This window comes from Piliocolobus tephrosceles, chromosome 12, assembly GCF_002776525.5.
Source record: "Piliocolobus tephrosceles isolate RC106 chromosome 12, ASM277652v3, whole genome shotgun sequence".
Classification (NCBI taxonomy): Eukaryota; Metazoa; Chordata; class Mammalia; order Primates; family Cercopithecidae; genus Piliocolobus; species Piliocolobus tephrosceles.
Genome location: NC_045445.1, coordinates 67873878 through 67896851, shown reverse-complemented (window position 1 = coordinate 67896851; position 22974 = coordinate 67873878). Strand labels below are relative to the sequence as shown.

Genomic DNA, 22974 nt, shown 5'->3' with positions numbered 1-22974 from the left:
CTGCCTTAGCCTTCCGAGTAGCTGAGATTACAGGCACGCGCTGCACACCCAGTTCATTTTTGTATTTTTAGTAGAGACGGGGTTTCACCATGTTAGCCAGGATGGTCTCCATCTCCTGATCTTGTGATCCACCCACCTCAGCCTCCCAAAGTGCTGGGATTATAGGCGTGAGCCACCGCGCCCAGCCAGAGATATTTTTTAAAAAGCAGTTCTGCTTAATTTGGCAAGAAAAAATAATTTTTAAAAGTACTTACAATATTTTTGTATGTAAATTACCATCAATGAGGAATTGTAAATACTATATAATATTCAGTTAAAAACCATGTTCACACACTAGCTCATCTGAGTCTCCCAACTGCACTGAGAGGTAACTATCTGCATATGCATTTTAGAGAAGAAAAAGAACCTGGGACACGAATATCTTAATTTTCTGCCCAATGATTAAAACAAAAAAAAAAGTTCTAGAGTTGAAATTTAAACGCAGATATAACTCCGAAGCCACAATGCCTCTGAAGAGGAATGGCACGCATTTTTTAGCTTAAGAAATATGTCAGCTAGTTCAGAAATTGGCTGCTTATAAGATACATTATTTTACTTTTGACCAATATAGCAGTATGAAAACAAAACATTACTGGCTTTGGAATCAAACTTAATCATACCATAAAGCTGATTATCATAAAAATACATATATATATTACTTCTACCAGCATCAACAAAAAATTAAAAATTGCCAAAGATAATGATGCTTTATGATTTTAAAAAATCAATTTTTCAATTTAATAGTTAATACCCTGTAAGTTCCAGACTCTTCAATAACTTTTTGTCATATGATCTACCGTGTCGATAGAAGCTAGTATTTTTTATATTAGTTATAAAAATAAAGCATGCTTTAAAAGTTTAGTGCAATTCTATAGTGCTATTATGAACTCCTTCACCATGATGAAACATCCCGATCTTCTCGCGTTCTTACTTAGTGGAAAAGAAACAGCACCAGTCTTTTGGCAAGGGTTTAAACTACACACTAACCATCAAGGATTTCAGGAAAAGGGAGAGTCATCTTCTGTATATAAAAAACAATATGCATATGGAAACAATTGATATAGTCAATCTCTAGCTAAAAACCATATTAAACACAAGCTCCAGCCTGCCTTCACAGAGGACTAGTTTTCCAGTGTTGAACATTTTGTAGGCATATAAATGCTTGGTTCAAAAAAAAAAAAAAAAAGTTCTAACAAATGTACTGAAAATAACCGTTAAATATCAATCACTAAAAACAAGTCATCATCATAAAGTTCCAATCTTAACTTTAGATGTAATTCAAGTAAACAAAATAAGAATATCTGGAGTAGAGGGAAATAGGAGAAAGTTTTAAATAGTTAAACGTAGTTTTTAAGTTAAAACTCTTATTGAAATCTTAAGACCATCTGAACTTTCTGTTACACTTAAAGAAATAACTCTCCTTTTTAGTGAAATGAAGTCATTATGGTACTTTAAAAGCTGATAAGCAGCTTAGTTAAAAGGATAATGGCAAAGAAATAGGAAGCAAATTAGTATTTTAAAGATTAATGCTCTTATGTGTAATAACGACAGCATTAATAACAGTGCCACCAAATATTAGTATAGGGTTTTATCCTTCACACTGTATTTTCACATACATCATCTTATTTATTCATTATAATCCTAGGAGGCAGGCAGTATTATCTATGTGAAGAAATAGGTTAAGAAAGGTTAAATAACTTGCCAAATATCAAGTAATTCCATAATTCCATATCCCCAATTCAAATTACCATGTTAATTCACTATCTCCAACTTGGATGCAAGTTTGAAAATGAGGATTTAAGGACAATACAGCAACAAAATGAAACAGGCATGGTCTCAATCAGACAGACTTAGACTTGAATCTTGGTTTTGCTACTTACCTAGCTGCACAACCTCAGATAAGTCACTTGCCTTCTCTGAGCCTTTGTTTCTTCATCTATCAATGAGAATATCGTGATCTACCACATAGGATTCAGTTCTGTTTTTAGCAAGGGTACTTGCCCTATGAACACTATCTACTCTTATTATCCTTCAGAACGATATTTCAGAAGCATTATATTTCCATTTAACACTACCCCAAACATACGCCTATTTTGACCAGATGCCAACTCCAATGGTGAACGATAATAAAATTACTCGCCTCCATTTGGCCCAAAATAACTGTTACTTGGGGTAGGCAGTTATGCATGTGGTTATTTCCATGGCTGTGGTCAACAATGTCAGAAGTCAAATCTCTGCTACTAAAGCAAAGCCAAGAATGGATTTCAATACTGAACATGATCTGAGTCCAAATTACATAAAGCCAAAATGACTATCATTTGTGTTTTTCCTTAATACTTCCATCTAAACATTCCCATAAGTTTGTGAAATTCATAAGCTGTTCTAATGTTAAATGGCAAGGGCCTATTATCTTCATGCTTAGAATGACTAAAATAGCAAAATAATAATACAGTTAACAATGTCTTCTTGGCCAAGATTTCATATTTCTTCCCACGCATTCAATAAACAGAATTTCCAGGAGACAGGAGGCATGTAGTAGGTTCTTTATAGATATTTGCTGAGGAAAAGACAAAAAAAAGAAAATGGGGGAAGGGGACAGGAAGGGAGAGTGAGAACAAACTGTGCTAGGTAGTGAGAAGTTGCCATACATTTTTTTTGCAAGATAATCCCTAGCCTGTTAGAGCTCAGAGTCTATATAACAAGAATTTAAAGAGATTAAAAAATAATAAGTTTATTTAAAACTGTCATAGAAACACAATGGAAAGAAACACTCCCTCTGTAGAGGGAGTCATGGAAAGCTCCAAAGAACAGGAGAAATTAGCTGGGTCTTTCAGGGTCTCCAACAACCCTGAGGAGTGCAGAAGACAGAAAAAGGAAAGCGGAAAGGAGCATTCCTGGCAAAGTTAAAGGAAGGGAGAACCAAAAAGTGATGCTTTAAAAAAAGTGTTTGGACTGGCCTACTTCACTTAGCATAAAGTTTCCAAGGGTTATCTATGTTGCAGCATGGATCAGTACTTCATTACTTTTCTTTTATAACCAAGTAATATTCCCTTATATGGATATACCACAGTTCTCTATCCATTCTTCTCTTGATGGACATTCAGGTTTTTTCACATCTTACCCACTGTGAACACTGTTGCAACAAACATAAAGCCAGTCACAGAAGGACAAATGCTGCATGATTCCACCTATATGAGGTATTTAAATAGGCAAATTTACAGAATAAAAAAGTGAAATGGTGGTTGCCATAGGTTTGGGGGAGAGGGAAATGGGGAGTCGTTAATCAACTAGCATGAAGTATCAGTTATGAAAGAAGAATAATTTCTAAAGAACTGCTCTACGACATTGTACCTACAGTTAACAACACTGTATTGCACACTTAAAAATGTGTTAAGAGCACAGATCTCATGTCAAGTCTTCTTATCAACATAAAACAAAATTTTAAAAAATTTCCAAGAGGTTGAAGCCAAATTATAGTATCTGAACTCGAACCTCTAAGGAATAGGGAGTCTTGAAAGAACTTTAGCCAGATCATGGTCACATCAGGGTTTCAAAACGTAAAAATAAAAAATGTAGTCAAAGCAAGGAGATAAACTTGAATAAAACTGGAGCTTTATGCTTCATGGTTTTTAAAAATTATTTAGGGCTGGACACAGTGGCTCACACCTGTAATCCCAGCACTTTGGGAGGATGAGGTGGGCAGATCACTTGAGATCGGGAGTTCGAGACCAGCCTGACCAACATGGAGAAACCCCGTCTCTAATAAAAATGCAAAATTAGCCAAGCGTGGTGCTGCATGCCTGTAATCCCAGCTACTCGGGAGGCTGAGGCAGGAGAACGAATTGAACCTGGAAGGCGAAGGTTGCAGTGAGCCAAGATCATGCCATTGCACTCCAGCCTGGGCAACAAGAGAAAAACTCCGTCTCAAAAAAAAAAAAAAAAAAAAAATTATTTAGGAAAAGTTAACATACTTAAAACTTTTTGGTCTTATTGCTATTTGGTAAAATAATAAAATGACTTTTTGTTTTGTTTAAATTAATATTTCTAAGTGCATATTTAAAAGTTTTTGGTCTTATTGCTAATTTAGTAGAACAATGACTGTTTTGTTCAGATTAATATTTCTAAGCTCAATTTTCACAGCACTTAAACTCTTAATTTCAAAATAACACCTGTTCAACGTTTAAAAAAGTGAACAACTACTCAAGTTCACACAATATATTTGTGAGGCATTTAGATGAAACATGTATGGGCTTATTTTGAACTATACAGTCTCTCCCACGAGGAAAAGCCAGACATGAGTTAGATACAGATAACCTAGATTAGGGTCAAATCACACAGCATTCCACTGGAAACACTCTGTAAAATGTGTGAGCACAAATATACAAGTACAATGTTTTCAACTGTAAGATGGGGTTAATAATACATCTCATATGGGTGCAGGGAGGAACAGGTACAAAACGATATTAAACACTATACACAGTGGCTCTTGGCATGTCACTGACATTCAATAAATGTTGCTTCTCTTCCCTCCCCTTCCTTCCCCTTCAATAAGATTAGCTATTTGAAGGAAAAAAGCTATCACTTGCTTACTATCTACTTAAGTTACCTCCAAAGATCTAGCAACTTAAAATCATTTTTTAAAAAGTCCAATAACCTTTTCTTTATGTAAACTAAAGAGGTTCATCAAACATTTAATATCATTTAAACATTTCACATTATTAAATATAACTGTTACATTCATTAGAGAGGCTGTACCAAACAACTTCTCTGCCACAGTATTATAAGCAAGCGTGTATAATTCTAATGCAAGACAACTACTTTGGCAAGTCATTTTTATTAAACACAGGTAAATATTAGGTATTAAATTAGCATTTCATAACAGTTGTAGTGGCGGAAACCGAGGTTTCCTCCATCATGCCTTTCACAGTTGAGGTTCCGTTACAAAGGTGGCAGCTAGAAAAAAAATTAGAAGCTTATGGATGTTATATCATCATACACTAACATGTATGGTACCAGCTTTCTGCAATTTTCTAAAAACCTGTCTAGATGAAATAGAGATGTTTCATTATCAAATGAAGGAGCTAAGCTAAAATCAGGACCCAAGAATCTCACCTAAAATATTTTACAGGGATAAAACCATTATTCATTCATTTTTCAAAATCCCCCTTTAATCCAAATTCTTAATGTCAAACCTCATCATTTACAACTATAATATTTAGGTTAGTTCCCCATGATATATTCTTAAAATGTATTAGTATCTGGGATTGATTTTTCCTAACACTATGCTTACACAAGATAAACATAAAATAAACTACTTACACCACTCCCAGCATATCGAACAATAAATAATAGATTCCCCTGACATGACTTTGATGACCTGGTAAAGCCCAAGTACTTTCAGCTCAAATCATATGAAAACATAAATCACTCTTTATTTTATAGAACATTTCAAAATGGATTCCTGCTTTCTACCTTGAAAGTCATTCCATGTGTTATTTATAACCAGTGAAGACCAGAATGGAAAGAAAATTATATAGAACTAGAAAATTTACTGTGACTGCTTTAATAAAGAGTAACTTCTTTTTTAGGAAAAACAGAATTGCTGGCAAGCGAAACTTGATTGAGCAATGAATGCAAAGGTGAAACTACATACTTAACTCACGTTGCAGCCACTCAAAATAATGACATCACAAAATTAAGCAGAAACTAAATTTCAACCCAGGTTTAAATAGTTTTGTTGATTCCTATCTTAAATTCTATATTAAATATTTACATCTTAAGTCTACATTTTAGTGGCTACCATAAAAAGGGAAAAATTGGAAATGAAAGTAGCCTAGGGAACTACCAAAACATAAAGATAAAAATATCATTTTTAAATTGACAATTATTTTCATTCACTCTGACCTCCCCACAAAATACTAAACATATTAGTAAATGTAATTTAAAATCTCTGAAATTCTTCCTCATGGAAGAAAATGTGTATTTATAGCCATGTAATTTTAGAATTTTTTGAAAAATAATACCCATTAAAACATTAACTTGGAAAATTTACTTTAATTTTTAAAACTTCACTATGGTGTAAGCCTTTAGGAATGGCTAATAAAAAGAGTTTCATACTAAATAGCTGTGACCTCAGGAAAGTCACTTAACCTCTGGAATTCAGATTCCTTATAGATATCCTTATTAGATAAATAAAAGGCTTGGAATAAGTGACCCAACGGTTTGTTTCAAGTTCTGAAAAGTGAATGTTTATGCTAGGTCAACAACTTAACCTCTATTCTTGAGCAAATGATAAAGTGAAAGATAAAAAGAGGATTCTGTAAAGATGGCAGCAGTTGTTGACTCTCCCCCATAACTCCCATAAAAACAGACAGTACAATCAGGATACCCAAACCAAACTCCCAGGGACAATATCCATAACAAAACCAGGTGATACAATATCATCATGAACCCAAAATAGAAGTGGGTAGTTACAAGACACCAATAGCTGTAACACCCACATGGTATTAGAAAGTGTGCAGGCCAGGTGCGGTGGCTCACACCTATAATCCCAGCACTTTGGGAGGCTGAGGTGGGCAGATGGCCTGAGGTCAGAATTTCGAGACTAGCCTGGCCAACATGGTGAAACCCCATCTCTACTAAAAATACAAAAATTAGCCAGGCGTGGTGGCAGGCGCCTGTAATCTCAGCTACTCAGGAGGCTGAGGCAGGAGAATCGCTTGAACCCGGCAGGCAGTGGTCGCAGTGAGCCAAGATCGCGCCATTGCACTCCAGCCTGGGTGACAAGAGCGAGACTTCGTCTCAAAACAAAAAAAGAAAAAAAAGAAAAATAAAGTATGCAAAAGGAAATCAAGAGAAGATCAAAAAAATTGTTACAGCCCTGAGAGCCAGAAAATGCCAAAAATGCTATCAGGCACTCACTGGAAGCTTGGCAGGCCATTCTGAGAACAGCAGCAGAAACTGGGAAGGGGTTCTGCAGACTTCACCTTGTGAATGAGGGGATAGTCCTGCACTGAGGAGTAACTGCTGGGAACCTAATCCAAATTCAGCAGAACAGGGAAAATAGAGGCAAAGGAAAAAGAAGGTCTAGACAAAACTAGGGGAGGGTAACAGAGCCAGAGCCGGCAGATTTCAGACTACGTGTTTGATTACTTCCTGAAAACACAGAAGAGAGGTCTACAGCAAAACAGTTTGAATAGTTTTACTGGCCTATCCTTCCTATTGAAAACAAAGAGAGAACTTATTTCACTTAAAAATGAGCAACGCAAAAGGATCTCCGTTGAACCACATTCAATGTACATTAGGACCAAAGGGAAGAAGGAAGAAAATAACATCCTGACAGACAATAAAAGAATATCAGAAAGCCTCACAAATTAGATGAAAAATATAGCCTATGGTATTATGTGCTAAAAGAAACTAACAAAATGGTGGCAGCTCTTAGAGAACAACATGAATCAAAATTAGAAAAACTCAAAAGTAAGGTGACAGGAACATTTGGAAAAAATGGAGTTAACAAATTAAAGACAAAATCATTTCAGATATGAAAACTAAACTAGGGGCCGGGCGCGGTGGCTCAAGCCTGTAATCCCAGCACTTTGGGAGGCCGAGACGGGCGGATCACGAGGTCAGGAGTTCGAGACCATCCTGGCTAACACGGTGAAACCCCGTCTCTACTAAAAAATACAAAAAAGCTAGCCGGGCGAGGTGGCTGGCGCCTGTAGTCCCAGCTACTCGGGAGGCTGAGGCAGGAGAATGGCGTAAACCCGGGAGGCGGAGCTTGCAGTGAGCTGAGATCTGGCCACTGCACTCCAGCCCGAGGGACAGAGCGAGACTCCGTCTCAAAAAAACCCACACAAAAAAAAAAAAAAAAAAAAAAAAAAAAAAGAAAACTAAACTAGGAAGAACACAAGACCAAAGAAACAAAATGGATAGATGCCTTAGAAAAAACTGAAGATGCAAAGGAGGGCATGTAATACAAGTGTTAAGCACATGTTAAACAAAACAGCAGTTATGTTTAAAAAGGAGAGCCATTACACTTTTTGTATATGTTGGAATACATACAGATAGAATGATATATTTAGGATTTGCTTCAAAATAACAGAGGATTGGATTGTGAAATGAGAGAAAGAGTGGAAGATACTGTCAGATACTGTCGACACAGAGTTCAACTCTGTAAAATATATATTTGTGGGGGTTTTTTTGGTTATTTCCATTTTTTTTTTTTTTTTTTTGTTACGGAGTTTCCCTCTGTCACCCAGGCTGGAGTACAGTGGCGCGATCTCCGCTCACTGCAACCTCTGCCTCCCAGGTTCACACCATTCTCCTGCCTCAGCCTCCCAAGTAGCTGGGACTACAGGTGCCTGCCACCATGCCCAGCAAATTCTTTGTAGTTTTAGTAGAGACGGGGTTTCACCATGTTAGCCAGGATGGTCTGGATCTCCTAACCTCGTGATCCGCCCGCCTCGGCCTCCCAAAGTGCTGGGATTACAGGCGTGAGCCACCATGCCCGGCCAACTCTGTAAAATATTTGAAGAGATTTATTCTGAGCCAAATATGAGTGACCACGGCCCGTGACGCAGCCCTCAGGAGGTCCTGAGAACATGTGCCCAAGGTGGTTGGGGTACAGCTTGGTTTTATATATTTTAGGGAGGCATGAGACATCAATCAAATACATTTAAGAATTACATCGGTTTGGTTCAGAAAGGTGAGACAACTCAAAGCTGGTGGGGGCACGGAGGGAGGTGCTTCCAGGTTATAGGTACATTTAAACACTTTCTGGCAGACAATTGGTTGAGTTTATCTCAAGACCTGGGGTTCATGGAAAGGAATGCTCAGGTTAAAATAAAGGATTGTGGGGACCAAGTTTTATTGTGCAGAGGAATCTCTCAGGTAGCAGACCTCAGAGACAGAGCAGGTTGTAAAATGTTTCTTATTGGACCTAAAAGGGTGCCTGGCTCTTAGCTGATTACCTTCTGGATCTGGAAAGAAAGGAAACAAAATAAAGGGGGAAGGGGATTCTCTATAGAATATGGATTTTTCCCACAAGAGACTTTGCAGGGCAATTTCAAGGTATGACAAGGAAATATATTTTGGGGTTAAATATTTTTTCCTTGTCTCATAATGTTATGCCAGAGTCAGACGGAAAAATAAGTCACAATATATAGGTTCAAATAAAACCCATCTGATGAGAATTTATGGTTTGTAGGGCATGACTCCCTAGACCCCTTAGGTAGGAATTTGGGCAAGATAAAAAATCAGAGCTTAGTCCTCATTACAGAAAAAACAAGACTGGCCATGAGTTGATAACTGTTGAAACTAGGAAACTGGTAGGTGGAGGGTTACTTTATTCTACTTTTTTATGTTTGAAATTTTCCATGGTAAAAAGTTTAAAAATGGATGTAATACCCTGTTTTTTATCTAAATGGAGAAAACTACATCAACTCAAAATCTCTTAAAGTTTTGTTAAACAAATGTAAATGTTTGCTGAAGACCTTATCCTTGCCAGGAAATAGTCTCCACTACAACTAATTGTTACTTAATTTTCTCTTTTTTTTATTTTTTATTTTTTGAGACAGTTTTACTCTTGTCACCCAGGGTGGGGTACAATGGCACGGTCTCGGCTCACTGCAACCTCCGCCTCCCGGGTTCAAGCGATTCTCCTGCCTCAGCCTCCCAAGTACCTGGGATTACAGGCACCTGCCACTACTCCTGGATAATTTTTGTGTTTTTAGTACAGACGGGGTTTTACCAAGTTGGCCAGGCTCGTCTTGAACTCCTGACCTCAGGTGATCCACTTGCCTCGGCTTCCCAAAGTCCTGGAATTACGGGTGTGAGCCACTGTGCCTGGCCTAATTTTTACTTAATTTTCTTAACACAAGTATTTCTATTGTAATTTAAGTGACCAAAATGATCTTTTCACAGCAAAGTACACCCCAGCCCAGTGCTCTTCAAACTTAACATAATATTTAATTAGTGATAAGGAAAATAGCTTCTGTGTTCAGAACATATTTTACTAATGTACCACAGAAGAAACATGATCTTTACTGCATTACTCATAAAGCTATGAGTCTAAAATAGATGATGAGAGAGAATGAGTACTCATTTCAAGAATGTTATAAAAATCATACAAAAAAAAACCTTCCCCTTTATATAAAATCCTATCATGAAAATCATTTTACAAAAAATAGAGATAAAAACTTTTCAGCTTTATAAACTACTGTTTATAATGAGCAGGCCCTTGGACCAAAAAAGGTACTACCATATCCATCCTGTCAATTAAGATGCGTGGTGTATCCACTGTAAGCACTGACAGTTGTTGAAGACTGTAGGAAACAAAAGAATAGTCAACCAAATGAAAAAAAGCTCCATAAACAGGACGAGTCCCATATTTAATCTTGAAAATTAAATTTGCAAGCAAAGAACACTAAAAAAGACACAAAATGGCAAACCCCAGCACATGCACAAATATTTCAGTGGTAAATTATGTACCTTGGGATTGTGAAAGGAAAACAAATCTCCCCAAAATCACTAAGTCAAAAGGAAAAGGCAAATTGGGTACTGTGTTGGGCAAACCAGTCTCCCATTCTATTCCTAAATAAGATCACTACGAAGATTTTTTTTAAAAAGCTACATACCTCCCTCACAATTTGCCAATAAGGCAATTCCTTGTGGACAACCAAAGGACAGGCAGAACTCAAAGTCATTCCTCTGTTCCCATGAGATAAATGCGTATCTGATGGCTTCCTTTGCCCTACTGTTTCACTGCAGACTAAGGCATAAGTAACTATTCCTCATTTGTCTCTTATCTACCTATGACCCAGAAGCCTCCTGCCCACTTCGAGTTGTCTGGCCTTTCCTGATGGAACCAATGAATTATACATCTTACATATATTGATTAATGTTTCATGTCTCCCTAAAAGTGTAAAATCAAGCTGTGCCCCTACCGCCTGGGGCAAGTCATCAGGACCTGAGGCTGTGCCACAGGCACATCCTTAACCTTGGCAAAATAAACTTTAATTAACTAAGATCTTTACAGGATCAATGAAGAATTCCTACAGAAGCAAATCATGTCTTAAAATGTAACTGTAATCTCTGATTCCATTTCTGGCCATTGCTTTAGTGGTTGATTCTCTCTTCGGTTTTAAGGGATAAACACAACCAGGTCATTCTGTTCACCTTCATCAAAAGAAGGTTTGCAAGCTGACACAGATGTCATGATGCTGTTAATAATAAGAAGCTGACATCATGAGGCTACTGTTGGAATCAGGATTTTAGTGTTAACAATGGTAACTCTCCAAAATAAAATAACTGCCAACCACAAACCCAGGGCAAAATAATCTAATCTTGATACTATGAGCTATTTTTTCAATTGAAAGATTCTAGCAAACTTAATCTAATACCTCAACCTTAGTTAGAAAAACTTCAGTCTTAACTGTTTCACCTAAGTCAAACTTAGCTAAGCCTCAGGCTTCACATTTGTAAAATGCAGATGATATAGTATCTACCGCAGGGTTACTGTGAAAACGAGTGCATTGCAGGGGCTTATCAAAGTGCTTGGCATATAACAAATGTTAGACAATATTTTTCATGTGTTTGACAGTGTGTTGCAGGTTTTAGAAATAATTTTCTAATTATCATTGATTTTGCTTACATAGCTTAAACCAAAGTAACACAGGTGCAGAAAATAAGGATTTGAACTCACAGCTCAGCATCTTCTTAATATGCCTGATACCCATGTGTAAAACTTTATTTTCTCTATAGCTTGTGTAAATTTTCTCATGATGATTTTAAATCTACATATAAAAGACTAGTTTAACAAATGTGCAAACTCAGATCACAGAAACATGATTCATAACATTTCAAAGCAATATAAAATGATTAAAACTGCCATTAACTAATAGCCATAATAACTCAATGAGAACACTGGCCTGGACCAAAAAAAAAAAAAAGACAGGTGAGAATACTCAAAAGAAAGAGTAGAAGTTAGTGATAGGGGCAGGAGGCAGGAAAATTCTAGGCAGAAAAGGGCAAGTCCCTGAGAAAACCCCACCCTCAAGCCTGAAACCATGGCACTAAGTGAGAACTTATATCCTTGTTTCCCCATGCGAATGTTGCCTTTTCCAAAACTACTCATGGTCCACACCACACGCCATCCTGTGTACATAAAAACCCCAGGCTCAGCCAGCAGAGAGAGGAAAAGCAGTTGGACACTGGAGACTACAGTCGGACATTGGAGAGAAGTGGCTCAACTTCAGAGGGACACCTTGACAGCGTAACTTCAAAGAAGAATCTGGACAGAGACAGCTGGAATTCAGGGGAAGATTACCTTCCTGCCCCATCCCTTTTTCAGCTCCCCTTCCCACTGAGGGCCATCTCCATCAGCAATAAGATTCCCTACATTTACCATCCTTCAATTCATTCATGCAACCTAATTTCTCCTGGACGCCAGACAAGAGCTCTGGAACCACGAGTGTGGACACAAAAAGGCTGTCACACTTGCCCTTTGCATTCTACCAAGGCAGCCGATTAACGCAAAAAGGCAGAGGACCCCCTGAGTTGTTAACCTTTAAGTCGTCTGCTCACAGCAGAGCTAAAAGAGCACTATAACATTCCCTCTGGAGCTTCAGGGGGGCAGACACCAACTCCCGAGATGCTACCATGGGGCCAGCACAGAGCTGTCTCCTGCCAGTGTCCAAAAGCACTTGCCCTGGCTCCTGCACCCACTCAACTGCATATCTCCTCTTGTGAGGGGTGAAACGCAGGAGGTCCGAGTGAGTGGAGTTCACTCCTCCTGGCGCCAGAGCGGCAGGCCAACTGCAGCACTCATGTACTCCAGTTCCTGCCTTGTTCCCTCCTATGAAGAGTTGAAAGCGGTGGGCTGAGTAAACAGGGTGCCCCCTTTGCAAGTCCCGCAAAGGGGGTCAGGAAAATATCCTGCTTCACCAGTACTTTTTAAAATGTGATAAAAACCAAATCAGTCAAGTAATACATTACCTACTTCAGCTCTTGATAAAATCCAGTATGAGATGAAACACTTACATTAAGCACCAGACTGGCCAAGCTGCCTCTGGCCTCTTCTCCTGTCTATTTGCAAACTGTTTTTTTCCAAAAACACCCCCAATATAACATGCTAGCTCTCATAATCATGCTCTAAAAAAGCAATATCTGTGATAAATTATCATCTCTTTTTACACCAAACCTTAAATGAAATTATTAGAAAAGCAAAAACAAAACATCAACCTTTCAGTGTATCCCTATTTTGCTGGCCACAACTAAATGCCCCCAAAATGTTTCCAATGAGCACCAACAGTGATTTTTAGCCTATTTTACTTTTAAATATATTTACATACAGAACAGGCAGAGACTAACTTTTTAGTTAAAGAATGCACTGAAACTGAATAGCAGATGATTTCGCATTAGTTAACAGGTCAATTATATGGAATTATAATTGTTTCTGTGCATTGGGATTTTATGTTAAACACAAGAATGTAATGGTGAGCTGCCATATTTGAATTTAATTGCTGTAGCCTGTTATCCAAAACATCATGAAAACACTGGAGAAAATGAGAAAAATGACATGAGGCATGGGAGATGAAAATGATGCTGCAGAGGAAACTATGGTAACAGATGTGGCTCTCTCTGAGGTATTGGCTCAAATTCATGATTTACAGAGAAGGGTAAGCATCTCCCAGAGAGTCTTCTCCAGAGTTAGATAACTCTTTACTTTTCTAGGTATTGGAAGCAAACAAAAACATACTTTTCCATCAATAAATGCCTGAAGAAGTGCAAAGCATTTTTCGGAACAGCAAAATCTGCAGGCTATCTTTCGCTCCTATAGCATCTCTTACATTGACAAGGGAGTGTTTCATAGTATACCTCAAATAAGACCAATGCTAAATCTGTCCCAAAAACTATGAGGAAAACCAATGATAAATAATGCAAGCTGGTGAACAAAAGAGAAGACAAAAAAGAAAGAAAAAAATAAAACCTGTAAGCCACTAGGTAAGAAATCTGATAGAAATAGTGATAATAGACACATAAAAGTCTTTCCCACCAAGCAGCCAATGAGAAGACGAGAAACATAAATCAGACACTCAATCCTTCCAACATTCTTCACGAAAATCATGACCCCTTCCTGGAAAGCATTCACGAAATAACAGTAGTAGTAAAAGCACCTCGGTATGGCATTACAACCATACAAGTCAACTGAATTTTATGAGCACCTACTAAGCTTTTTTATAGGAATATTTCATTGAATCCTCAACACAGTCTTGTGAAGTTTGTCCTACAGATAAGAAAATTGAAACACAAAGAGAATAAGGAAAATGTCTAAGATGACACAAGAGGAATAGCTGAACTCAAACCCAGAGTGTCTGATTCCAGAGTCACATTGTCAATCGCTACACTATACTGTTCAAATGAGATACACGCATGTCAAAGTGAAAAAAAAAAAAAATATGTAATGTATGGCATTTGTAAAACTAAAGGACTTTTGAAATACCATTTCACTCCTACTCATTATGTCATTCAGCTGCTCAATATACTCTAGGCTTTAAATTTTTTGACCCTGCCCTCTTCAAAAACGTGTGTGTGTGCGTGTGTGTGTATATATATATATAATGTTATATATATAAAAATGTTATACAGATGCTATATGTTATATATATATATATAAAACAACATTCATCCTTACTACATGCATTCTCATATAGTCTACCTCATTTTTATAATGCTGGAATTCACTCCACGATCCACAAATAGGTGGCATCTTACAATTTTTAAAACTCCACTGCAGACAATAGATGTGAAGATTTTGGAAATACACAGGGAGGATTATGGACATCCTGTGATTTGAGAACCACATCCAGGCATCCTGGGAGAAGATTAAGTTAGGTATATAGGAAATCACTTGTGTTGAGGCTGGCACAAACAGGTATTTGGTAAATATCAGTTTTCACAACACCTCCTACAATATTACTATCCTCCAAGGCTTAGAGAAGTGATGCTATTCCAACATCATCATAAGTCAATGAGCTGCCAGTCAAGGTTAACTACCTTAATGTTTAAATTCACCAACATCAAGGAATGGGACTGTGCTATTTGCATGACCTTTTCTGGAAAAAGCAGCCTATGATTTTTAAGAAAATGCTTTTTCTAATCAGTTATTGTATTTTATTAGGCCGTTCCTATGTTGCCATAAAGGAACGCCTGAAACTGGGTAATTTATAAAGAAAAGAGGTTTAATTGGCTCAGGGTTCTGCAGGCTGTACAAGCACGGTACTGGCATCTGCTCGGCTTCTGGGGAGGCCTGAGGGACCTTTTAGTCATAGCAGAAGGCAAAGGGGAAGCAGACATCTCCCTTGGTGACAGGCAAGACACGCGAGAGTGTGGGGAGATGCCACACACTTTTAAACAACCAGTCGACCAGGCACAGTGGCTCCCATATGTAATCCCAGCAATTTGGGCCACCAAGGCAGGTAAATTGCTTGCATTCAGAAGTGCAAAACCAGCCTGGGCAACATAGGGAGACCCCATCTCTACAAAAATAAATTAAAAAAAAATTAGCCAGTCATGATGGTGCATGTCTGTGATCTCAGCTACTTGGGAGTCTGAGGTGGGAGGATTGCTTGGGCCCAGGAGGTTAAGGCTGTAGGGGGCCATGATTGTGCCACTGCACTCCAACCAGGGTGACAGAGCAAGACCCTGTCTCAAAAAAAAAAAAAAAAAAAAAAAAATTTTTTGAATAAACCACCAGATCCTGCAAGAATAAACTCACTATTACAAGAACAGCACCAAGCCATGAGGGATCCGCTCCCATGACCCAAACACCTCCCACCAGGCCCCACCTCCAACAATAAGGATAACATTTTGACATGAGATTTGGGCTGGGACAAATATCCAAACCATATCAGCCATTTTTATAGGAAAATTTCTGAAGTATATTAAACAATAACCTTCCCTCTTAAAAAGACTACACAGAACACAATTTAGCCTTTTCTCAAGGACATGGTGTCATAAATAGAAATATACAATGGTAATTTTAGAGCTGGTAGATCCTTACCTTGAAGATCAACTATTGAAATCTCACTTTACAGATAAACTAAATGATGTCACAAGAAATTCTATAATTTTCCCAAAAATCACAAAATAGAATGGTCATGTGATTACCATATACCATGCTGCCACATCTACTACTGTATGGTGCTCAACACTATCTAGCAAGATAATCAGGATTTAGGGGCAGTACTCCTTATAATTTCCCTTGTGTTTATGTTTGTTATCCCTTCTCTTTCCCCATAATCTTTAGCAATAAAACTTTTTTTTTTTTTTAGAGACAGGGTCTTGCTCTGTCGCCCAAGCTGAAGTGCAGTGACACAACTATAGCTCACTGAAGCCTCAAACTCCCAGGTTCAGGCAATCCTCCCACCTCAGCCTTCCAAGTAGCTGGGACTACAGGCATGTGTCACCATACCCAATTAATTTTTGTATTTTTTTGTAGAGATACAGTTTTGCTGTGTTGCCCATTTCAGCTACTTGGGAGGCTGAGGTCTCTAACTCCTGAGCTCAAGCAATCCACCTGCCTCGGCTTCCCCAAGTGCTGGGATTACAGTTGTGAGCCACTGCACCTGGCCAATGAACCTTTATTCTTTTTTTTTTTTTTTTTTTTTTTTTTTTGAGACAGTCTCACTCTGTTTCCCCGACTAGAGTGCAGTGGCACTATCGAAGCTCACTGCAACCTCCGCCTTCCAGGATCAAGGGATGCCTGCACCTTAGCCTACGGAGTAAGGGGGACTACAGGCCCACACCACCATGCTTGGCTAACAATAAAACTTTTAAATCCAAAGAATCTATGTGTTTATCCTATTCAGGAGAAAAATTAAGCTAACATACTCTGCAGCCCATCTTAGGGGAAGAACTCCAAAAGATGTGAGCAGTGTGCTTTTAAAAAGGAAAAAAAAAATGCAGGCTGAATCTCTGTATGGTCTTCAAAAAGAAAGAAGGATGCAATGAAAAGCCTACATTGTCTTAAGAACAGCTTTGGGGATATGACTGTTAGGAAGCCCAAAAAGTTCCTCAGAATAGGCAATGCAGTAAACTTCAAAAGGGAAGGGACTAGGTTCTCAATAAACGTGGGTTGAATGACCTGAAAAATGAATATTTGTCACTACACTAAATGTTATCGGGGTTTTGCGATGTTTGATGTTAAGTTTGCGTTTTATGTGTTTTTCTCTTCCCTTTCCTATACAGATATAAACTGTCATTTATATGTCTAAGAGCACCCCCCACCAAACATCGTCTTTGCAGAAGTTGATAACATTCCTTGTATCTTCTAAGAGGGTGGTTCTAATATGCTGAACTTGCTAGAATTATTTTTAAAATGAGGAAGAATATGTTCTAAGTGATGATCTCAGGGATTCCCCTATGTATGAAGCATGTCAATACTATCATATAGGTCTTATAACTTCCATCTTGACTGCTCTTCTGTTGAGCTCTTGGCTCTGCTGTGCTGCAGATTACACAGGCTGCCAGATAAGTCACCTCCAGTGAGATGTTATGTTACTGGGACTATTTTTAACCTGAAACCAATGGTACATGTCTATAATCCACAAAACTGTCATTTAAATGACCTTTTAAATGGCAAAATATCCTCAAAAATGACAATTCTGTGCCCAAGCTGAGGAGGAGCACTTTCTAGACCCTTACCACATATATCTAATTTTATCCTCTCCCTTGAGACTCCAGTTGACCCTCCTTCTTTATTCCATTTTCTTCTATTTTTTCCACAATTCACTTTATCTTACTCTTCTGTCTTTGGGTATTCAAGAGATATTTACTGTATTTTCTAATCAGAAGGAAATGGGCTTAACTAAGAAAATACAAAGTTTATTTTTCCCATAATCTCCTGAAAATATGATCTTAAGGAAAAATTTCCATCTTGAATTACAGAAAATGAGAATGCATGTTAATCAAGGTCAAAGGGATTATAAAATATTATCTTCACATGATTATACTTGATGAAGCAATTGTTCCTTTAGGACATTTTACCTAGGACTAAATATGCTAAAAAGTATATCTAATAGCCTATTTCTTCATGTTTCTGATGCATGCATTATTGCTTCTACTTTTGTTAATACAACTGAATCTATGAAACACTGCTTTTTCTATGATTTACTCAATGTAATACATTTAATAAAGTAAACATTTTAAAGGCAACTTTCAGCAAACTATTTCACAAGAGAAATATTCCAAGCGCACTAAAAAATAAATTAAATAATGATTGGAATTGTTGGAATCATTTATTTGGGAAATGACTCTTTTATTCAATTTTTACACTTTTGATTTGTTGGAATCGTTTACTTGGGGAATGACTCTTTTATTCAATTTTTACACTTTTGATGTACCTAAAAACAAAATTACATATCATAAATTTAAGCAATGTGCTTGATAAAACCTAGAACGTGTCACCAATAAACAATATGAAAAATTTCAGTTTTAAGATTAACTTCAAATAAGTTCTTCCCAAACACTGAAAAATAACATTGCACTCACTGGGATAAATATAAAACGAGTCTTTTTCCAAATATAAGCGATGTCACCTGATGCAATTCTCTGGCTCACTCACTGTAACTTCCTACCTCTACCATAACAGACTCCATCAGGATGGATGTATTCCAAATCTGAACTGTACAGAAGGCAAAATATTTATGAAAAGCATTAGCATCATTCATAAGAATTAACATTCATCAATTAAAATTTGAACCCAGACCTGAAAGAAAAATTGTTGATTAAAAAAATTGTTAAAAACACCTCAAGTTCCTACATAACAAAAAAGCAAGATTATAAATCTCAAGTATGGTATAACAACTATTCCAAAATGGATGTTGTTCTCAGTTTTAGTATAGACTGGAAAGAACAAATCAATAGTTCATTGGCTCTTTCCAGCTCTCATCCAACATCTGTTCATAGCAACTACAACCAGGTTATTCGCAGCCATGCTGTTATTTTCAGGCTACGAATAAACAAGTCTGTGCTGTTCTGAGAACTACTACCCAGCCATTTTTTGTTAGACAACATAAAGCCCACCTAGTTTACCTTCCCTATATTCAAAAACAAGGAAACTGAGGCTCAGAGAGATGTAGTGCCTGCGCCCCCTCCCCCCCCATTCAAGCAATTCACACTAGCACTCAAGGCCTAAAACCAAGTTTTCTCAATTGTTTCTACGAATATGGGTCAACTCTGAGGATCAGAACCACGGATTGTTTTTCTGGGATGGAATGGGCCTTTGGAAATTTACAAGCTGTGTGATCCTGAGCAAATTACAACCTTTCCAAGTCCCCTTTTCCTCTTCTACAAAATGCAGAGAGTACCTACTACTCTAACAAGGTTGTGAGGATTATGTCCGGCTTGTAAAGTGCTTAGCACAGTGATTAGGAAATTTTAAGCATTCGAAAACAGGTAGCTATTATTTTTACTCCCATCCTGAAAACATGGCTGCTCCTAATCATGGCTGTTTGAGAAGACAACGAACTGAATTCATTAACACAATGGACAGGGTCCCATCCACCAGAGCTTCTCTGGCCTACCACATTCTACAAACAGTAGAAAACCCCATCAAACAACCTATTTCATCCCACCTAAAATGATCATCCCTTACACTATTAAAAATAAAAATGAAATTGCTGCCACATGTCTTCTGCTACGTGTTGTACACTGCATATGTTAAACAGAAATTGCAGAGGAGTTTCTGGGTCCACCCAAAACATGAAGAACAAACGACGGGAAAACAAGAGTTAGATAAGGTCACACACCTGAACTGGAACTCAGGACCTTATTCTCAGCACATTCAGTTATGGGTGGTAGAAAGCAAGATGCTTTAAGCACCATAAAGCAGGAATAACGGCTACCTAAACAAAATACAATTCCCTAGGTTTCTCAACAAAACAGAATCCATTTGCTTTCCCTAGTAAATTCATACGCACATGGGCAATAATTGAGCATCTTTCTTGTAAAACTGGGGATTAAGCTGTGCCTGAGCTGCGATGTACCCTAGGATCATACAAGTCTATGAAAAAGTCCTATGAAATGGCGAGACAAAATGATGGGGAATATCACCTTGAAATCAATAAGGAAGAAATCATAATGTCTTGCCAAAGTCGTCTCCGTTGATAAAATCCCGACCCTCCATTTCATGACACTGCACATCCACTTCCCTCTAAGGAAATTAACAGGAATCACCGCAGCAACCAACCTCAGCAATCAGCATCCACCAGATCAACCCCTACTCAAATGGCGATAAGCACTGCGGGTCCAAGCCCCTCCCTGTAACTGCCAATTCCCGCGCTGACTCCGGACTACCTCACTTCCTTTCCGTTCTCCCTCCCACGCTCGACCCACGACGTTTGTCCCAAAATTCGCCACTGACAGAAAAAATAGAAACAAGACAGTCTTCCTAAACTTCGTCCAGGAAGTACCAGGCTACACATACCCGTCCCTATTACGATCACATCAAACTCCGAAGGGAGAGTATCCGCCATCTTGACGGGAAACGTGTCATGTGACTACTACTTGTGGAAATGAGATCAAGTTAGGCATTCCCTCAGGGGAAGGCGGAAAGGAAAACAATGCATTCTGGGTGTTGTAGTTCTTGGGTGGAAGGTCCTGGCAGGCGACTACAGTGTTATATTTAAAATGTTTACACGTAAATTAAAAACTCGACTGATTTTCCAGGCTGAGTGCTGTAGCTCATTTAGCCTAGAGGGTTGAAGTAGGAAAGAAATGTAGATTGTCATTCCGTTAGCTAGGATGAATGTGGGAGACTTGAATATCCCTTGACACTACTGAAGCAAGAATTGTTAGGAGACATCGAGAGCCGAGTGAAATTGAAAGGGGTTTGCTCTGTAAACAAAGGAGATTTTCATTCCAGCCTAAAAAACTGTTTCCCGCCGTCGTGTCTGTACTTTCGTGTTGGCCCTCGAGGCACGGTTTTTCACATCAATACTTTCAAAATATATTCCGTATCTTTTTCGTTTCCATGTCTCCTCAATGAAAACCCACGAAAAACCTCTCACCCTAGTTTCTTCAGAATGGAACTCTCACCGCGTCCGTATTTGTTCTAATTAGTCCAGACAGCCACTCGGGCAATAGATTAGCCTTGTTTTATAAGAGGGAAAAAATACATGAAACCATAGTTGTACTGGATAAGCGTTTGTTGAGTCTGAATTTGATTTTCCGCACGAACTAGTTAAGTTCATGTAAGATTCTCCTTAGTTTACATTTAGTTTCCAATCTATTAGTTTCCATAAGCTACCGTAGAAATAATTAAGGTTAAATGGCCTTTATATTAAAGTGATTGTATTTGATGAGGGACTTTAGGTCCTCTATGTCTAACAGCTAACATAGTTGTCATAAGTATCTTCAAGGTCTGTCGCCTCCCACCGCTTCCCTTCATCCGACCCCTATTATTTAAAATACTCCGCTGTGTGACAAAACCAAAGCAAAAGGGGAAGGATGCTGGGAATGAAGGAGGATACTTTTTTGATCACAGAAATTTCTTGTGTAGTTTTTTTACAAGAGTTTCAAAATAAATCAAAGATAGTGTGCAGGAGTGGGCCTTCCCCGATACCACCTATCCTCTAAGATGCTTGTGGTTCCCCAGACATTGTTTTCTTTCCAGTATCTGTGAGCACACTCATGCTCAGCGTGGAATGATCTTCCCATTCTCTAGCTAACAGTTATTCCCAGGATGTCGTTGGGCTTCCACCTCCTCCTCCTTTCATCTCCGTGTGTGGGCTCTTTTCCTACACGGTGCTAGACTTTGTCTTAACCTGCCGTACTGCTTTGACAGTTTGCATTTATGTCGATTCCTATAGAGTACACATATCCCCATATATCCACACAAAAATACACACCTAGACATGCAATACCATAATTAGAAACCCCTGTACAGTATGACAGACACCAAGTCTCGTTTATGTTTTTCACTCGCGCACCTAACCTAAGCCCCGTGCAGAGTAGGAATTTAATAAATGTTTGCTAAACCAAAGTTGATTTTCACTCCCCTAATGGATGGATGAGATGAGTCCCTGTCCTCATAGTGCTTACCATCTTCGCCTTTATATCTGCCCACCACTATCATGTGCCTTATATTTAGAAGATGTTCAGTGTTCATTAATTGTAAATATTTCCATGAAAATGCTTTAAAATATATTTTGTTGGGTTTTTACTGCATTTCTCTTGCATTTTACCATAATCATTAGCAACACTGTACATGTTTCATTAATTTCTTTTATAGATCATCCAGTTGTATTACACAATTCTCTTATGATATGGTCTTTGATTAGTATTTCCTGTAAAAGAGATTCCCCTGAGAAGTATAATGCACTGTTCAGTAAACCACTCTGTCATTTGGCTTGGTATGTAAAGAAAGTTTTTAGTATTATCAGAAGTGAAATAGATATTATTTGCGAGACTCTTGATATGACAGTAGAAAATGGAAACAAATGAATTTCTCAGAGTAAACACAGGAAACTTTCCAAAATCTTCTCTAATAGAAGCCTTGGATGGATGGTTAAAAATCTGATAAATAAAAGTATTTCTACCATACTTTGGATATATATTTCTATACATTTGTTCATGTATACAAGATATATAAACGACATACATATACTTTTCAATATGAGTATCTCTTTCTAGGAATTCAGAAATTTTCTGACAATCACACCATGAAGATGTAATTCATTAATTTGTTTATTCCTCAAATATTCATAGAATACCTACTATGTGCAAGACACTATTTTGGATGCTGAGATTAGAGCTATGAACAAAATAGACAAGAACCCTTGTCTTCATGAAGTTTACATTTAGTAGGGTAAAACAAAATAAACAAGTAATTACTCTGTAGCATAGATTTTCCAATCTGTGCTGCCCTGAATTTGA

The 22974-nt window shown here is 38.0% G+C and overlaps 1 protein-coding gene across 3 annotated transcripts in view; it reads right to left on the bottom strand.

Moving 5' to 3' along the window:
• The window catches only part of CHM (CHM Rab escort protein), a 196837-nt gene extending 176231 nt beyond the window's left edge, over positions 1–20606 (bottom strand). For 2 of the 3 annotated variants that reach the window (XM_023202350.1, XM_023202351.1), the window contains exon 1: positions 20525–20606. In XM_023202350.1, the coding sequence (XP_023058118.1) occupies positions 20525–20573 (49 nt within the window). In that variant the 5' untranslated portion in view covers positions 20574–20606. The remainder of the gene's footprint in view (positions 1–20524) is intronic. The other variant, XM_023202352.1, reaches the window with a different exon arrangement.
• Positions 20607–22974: the final 2368 nt, after the last annotated feature.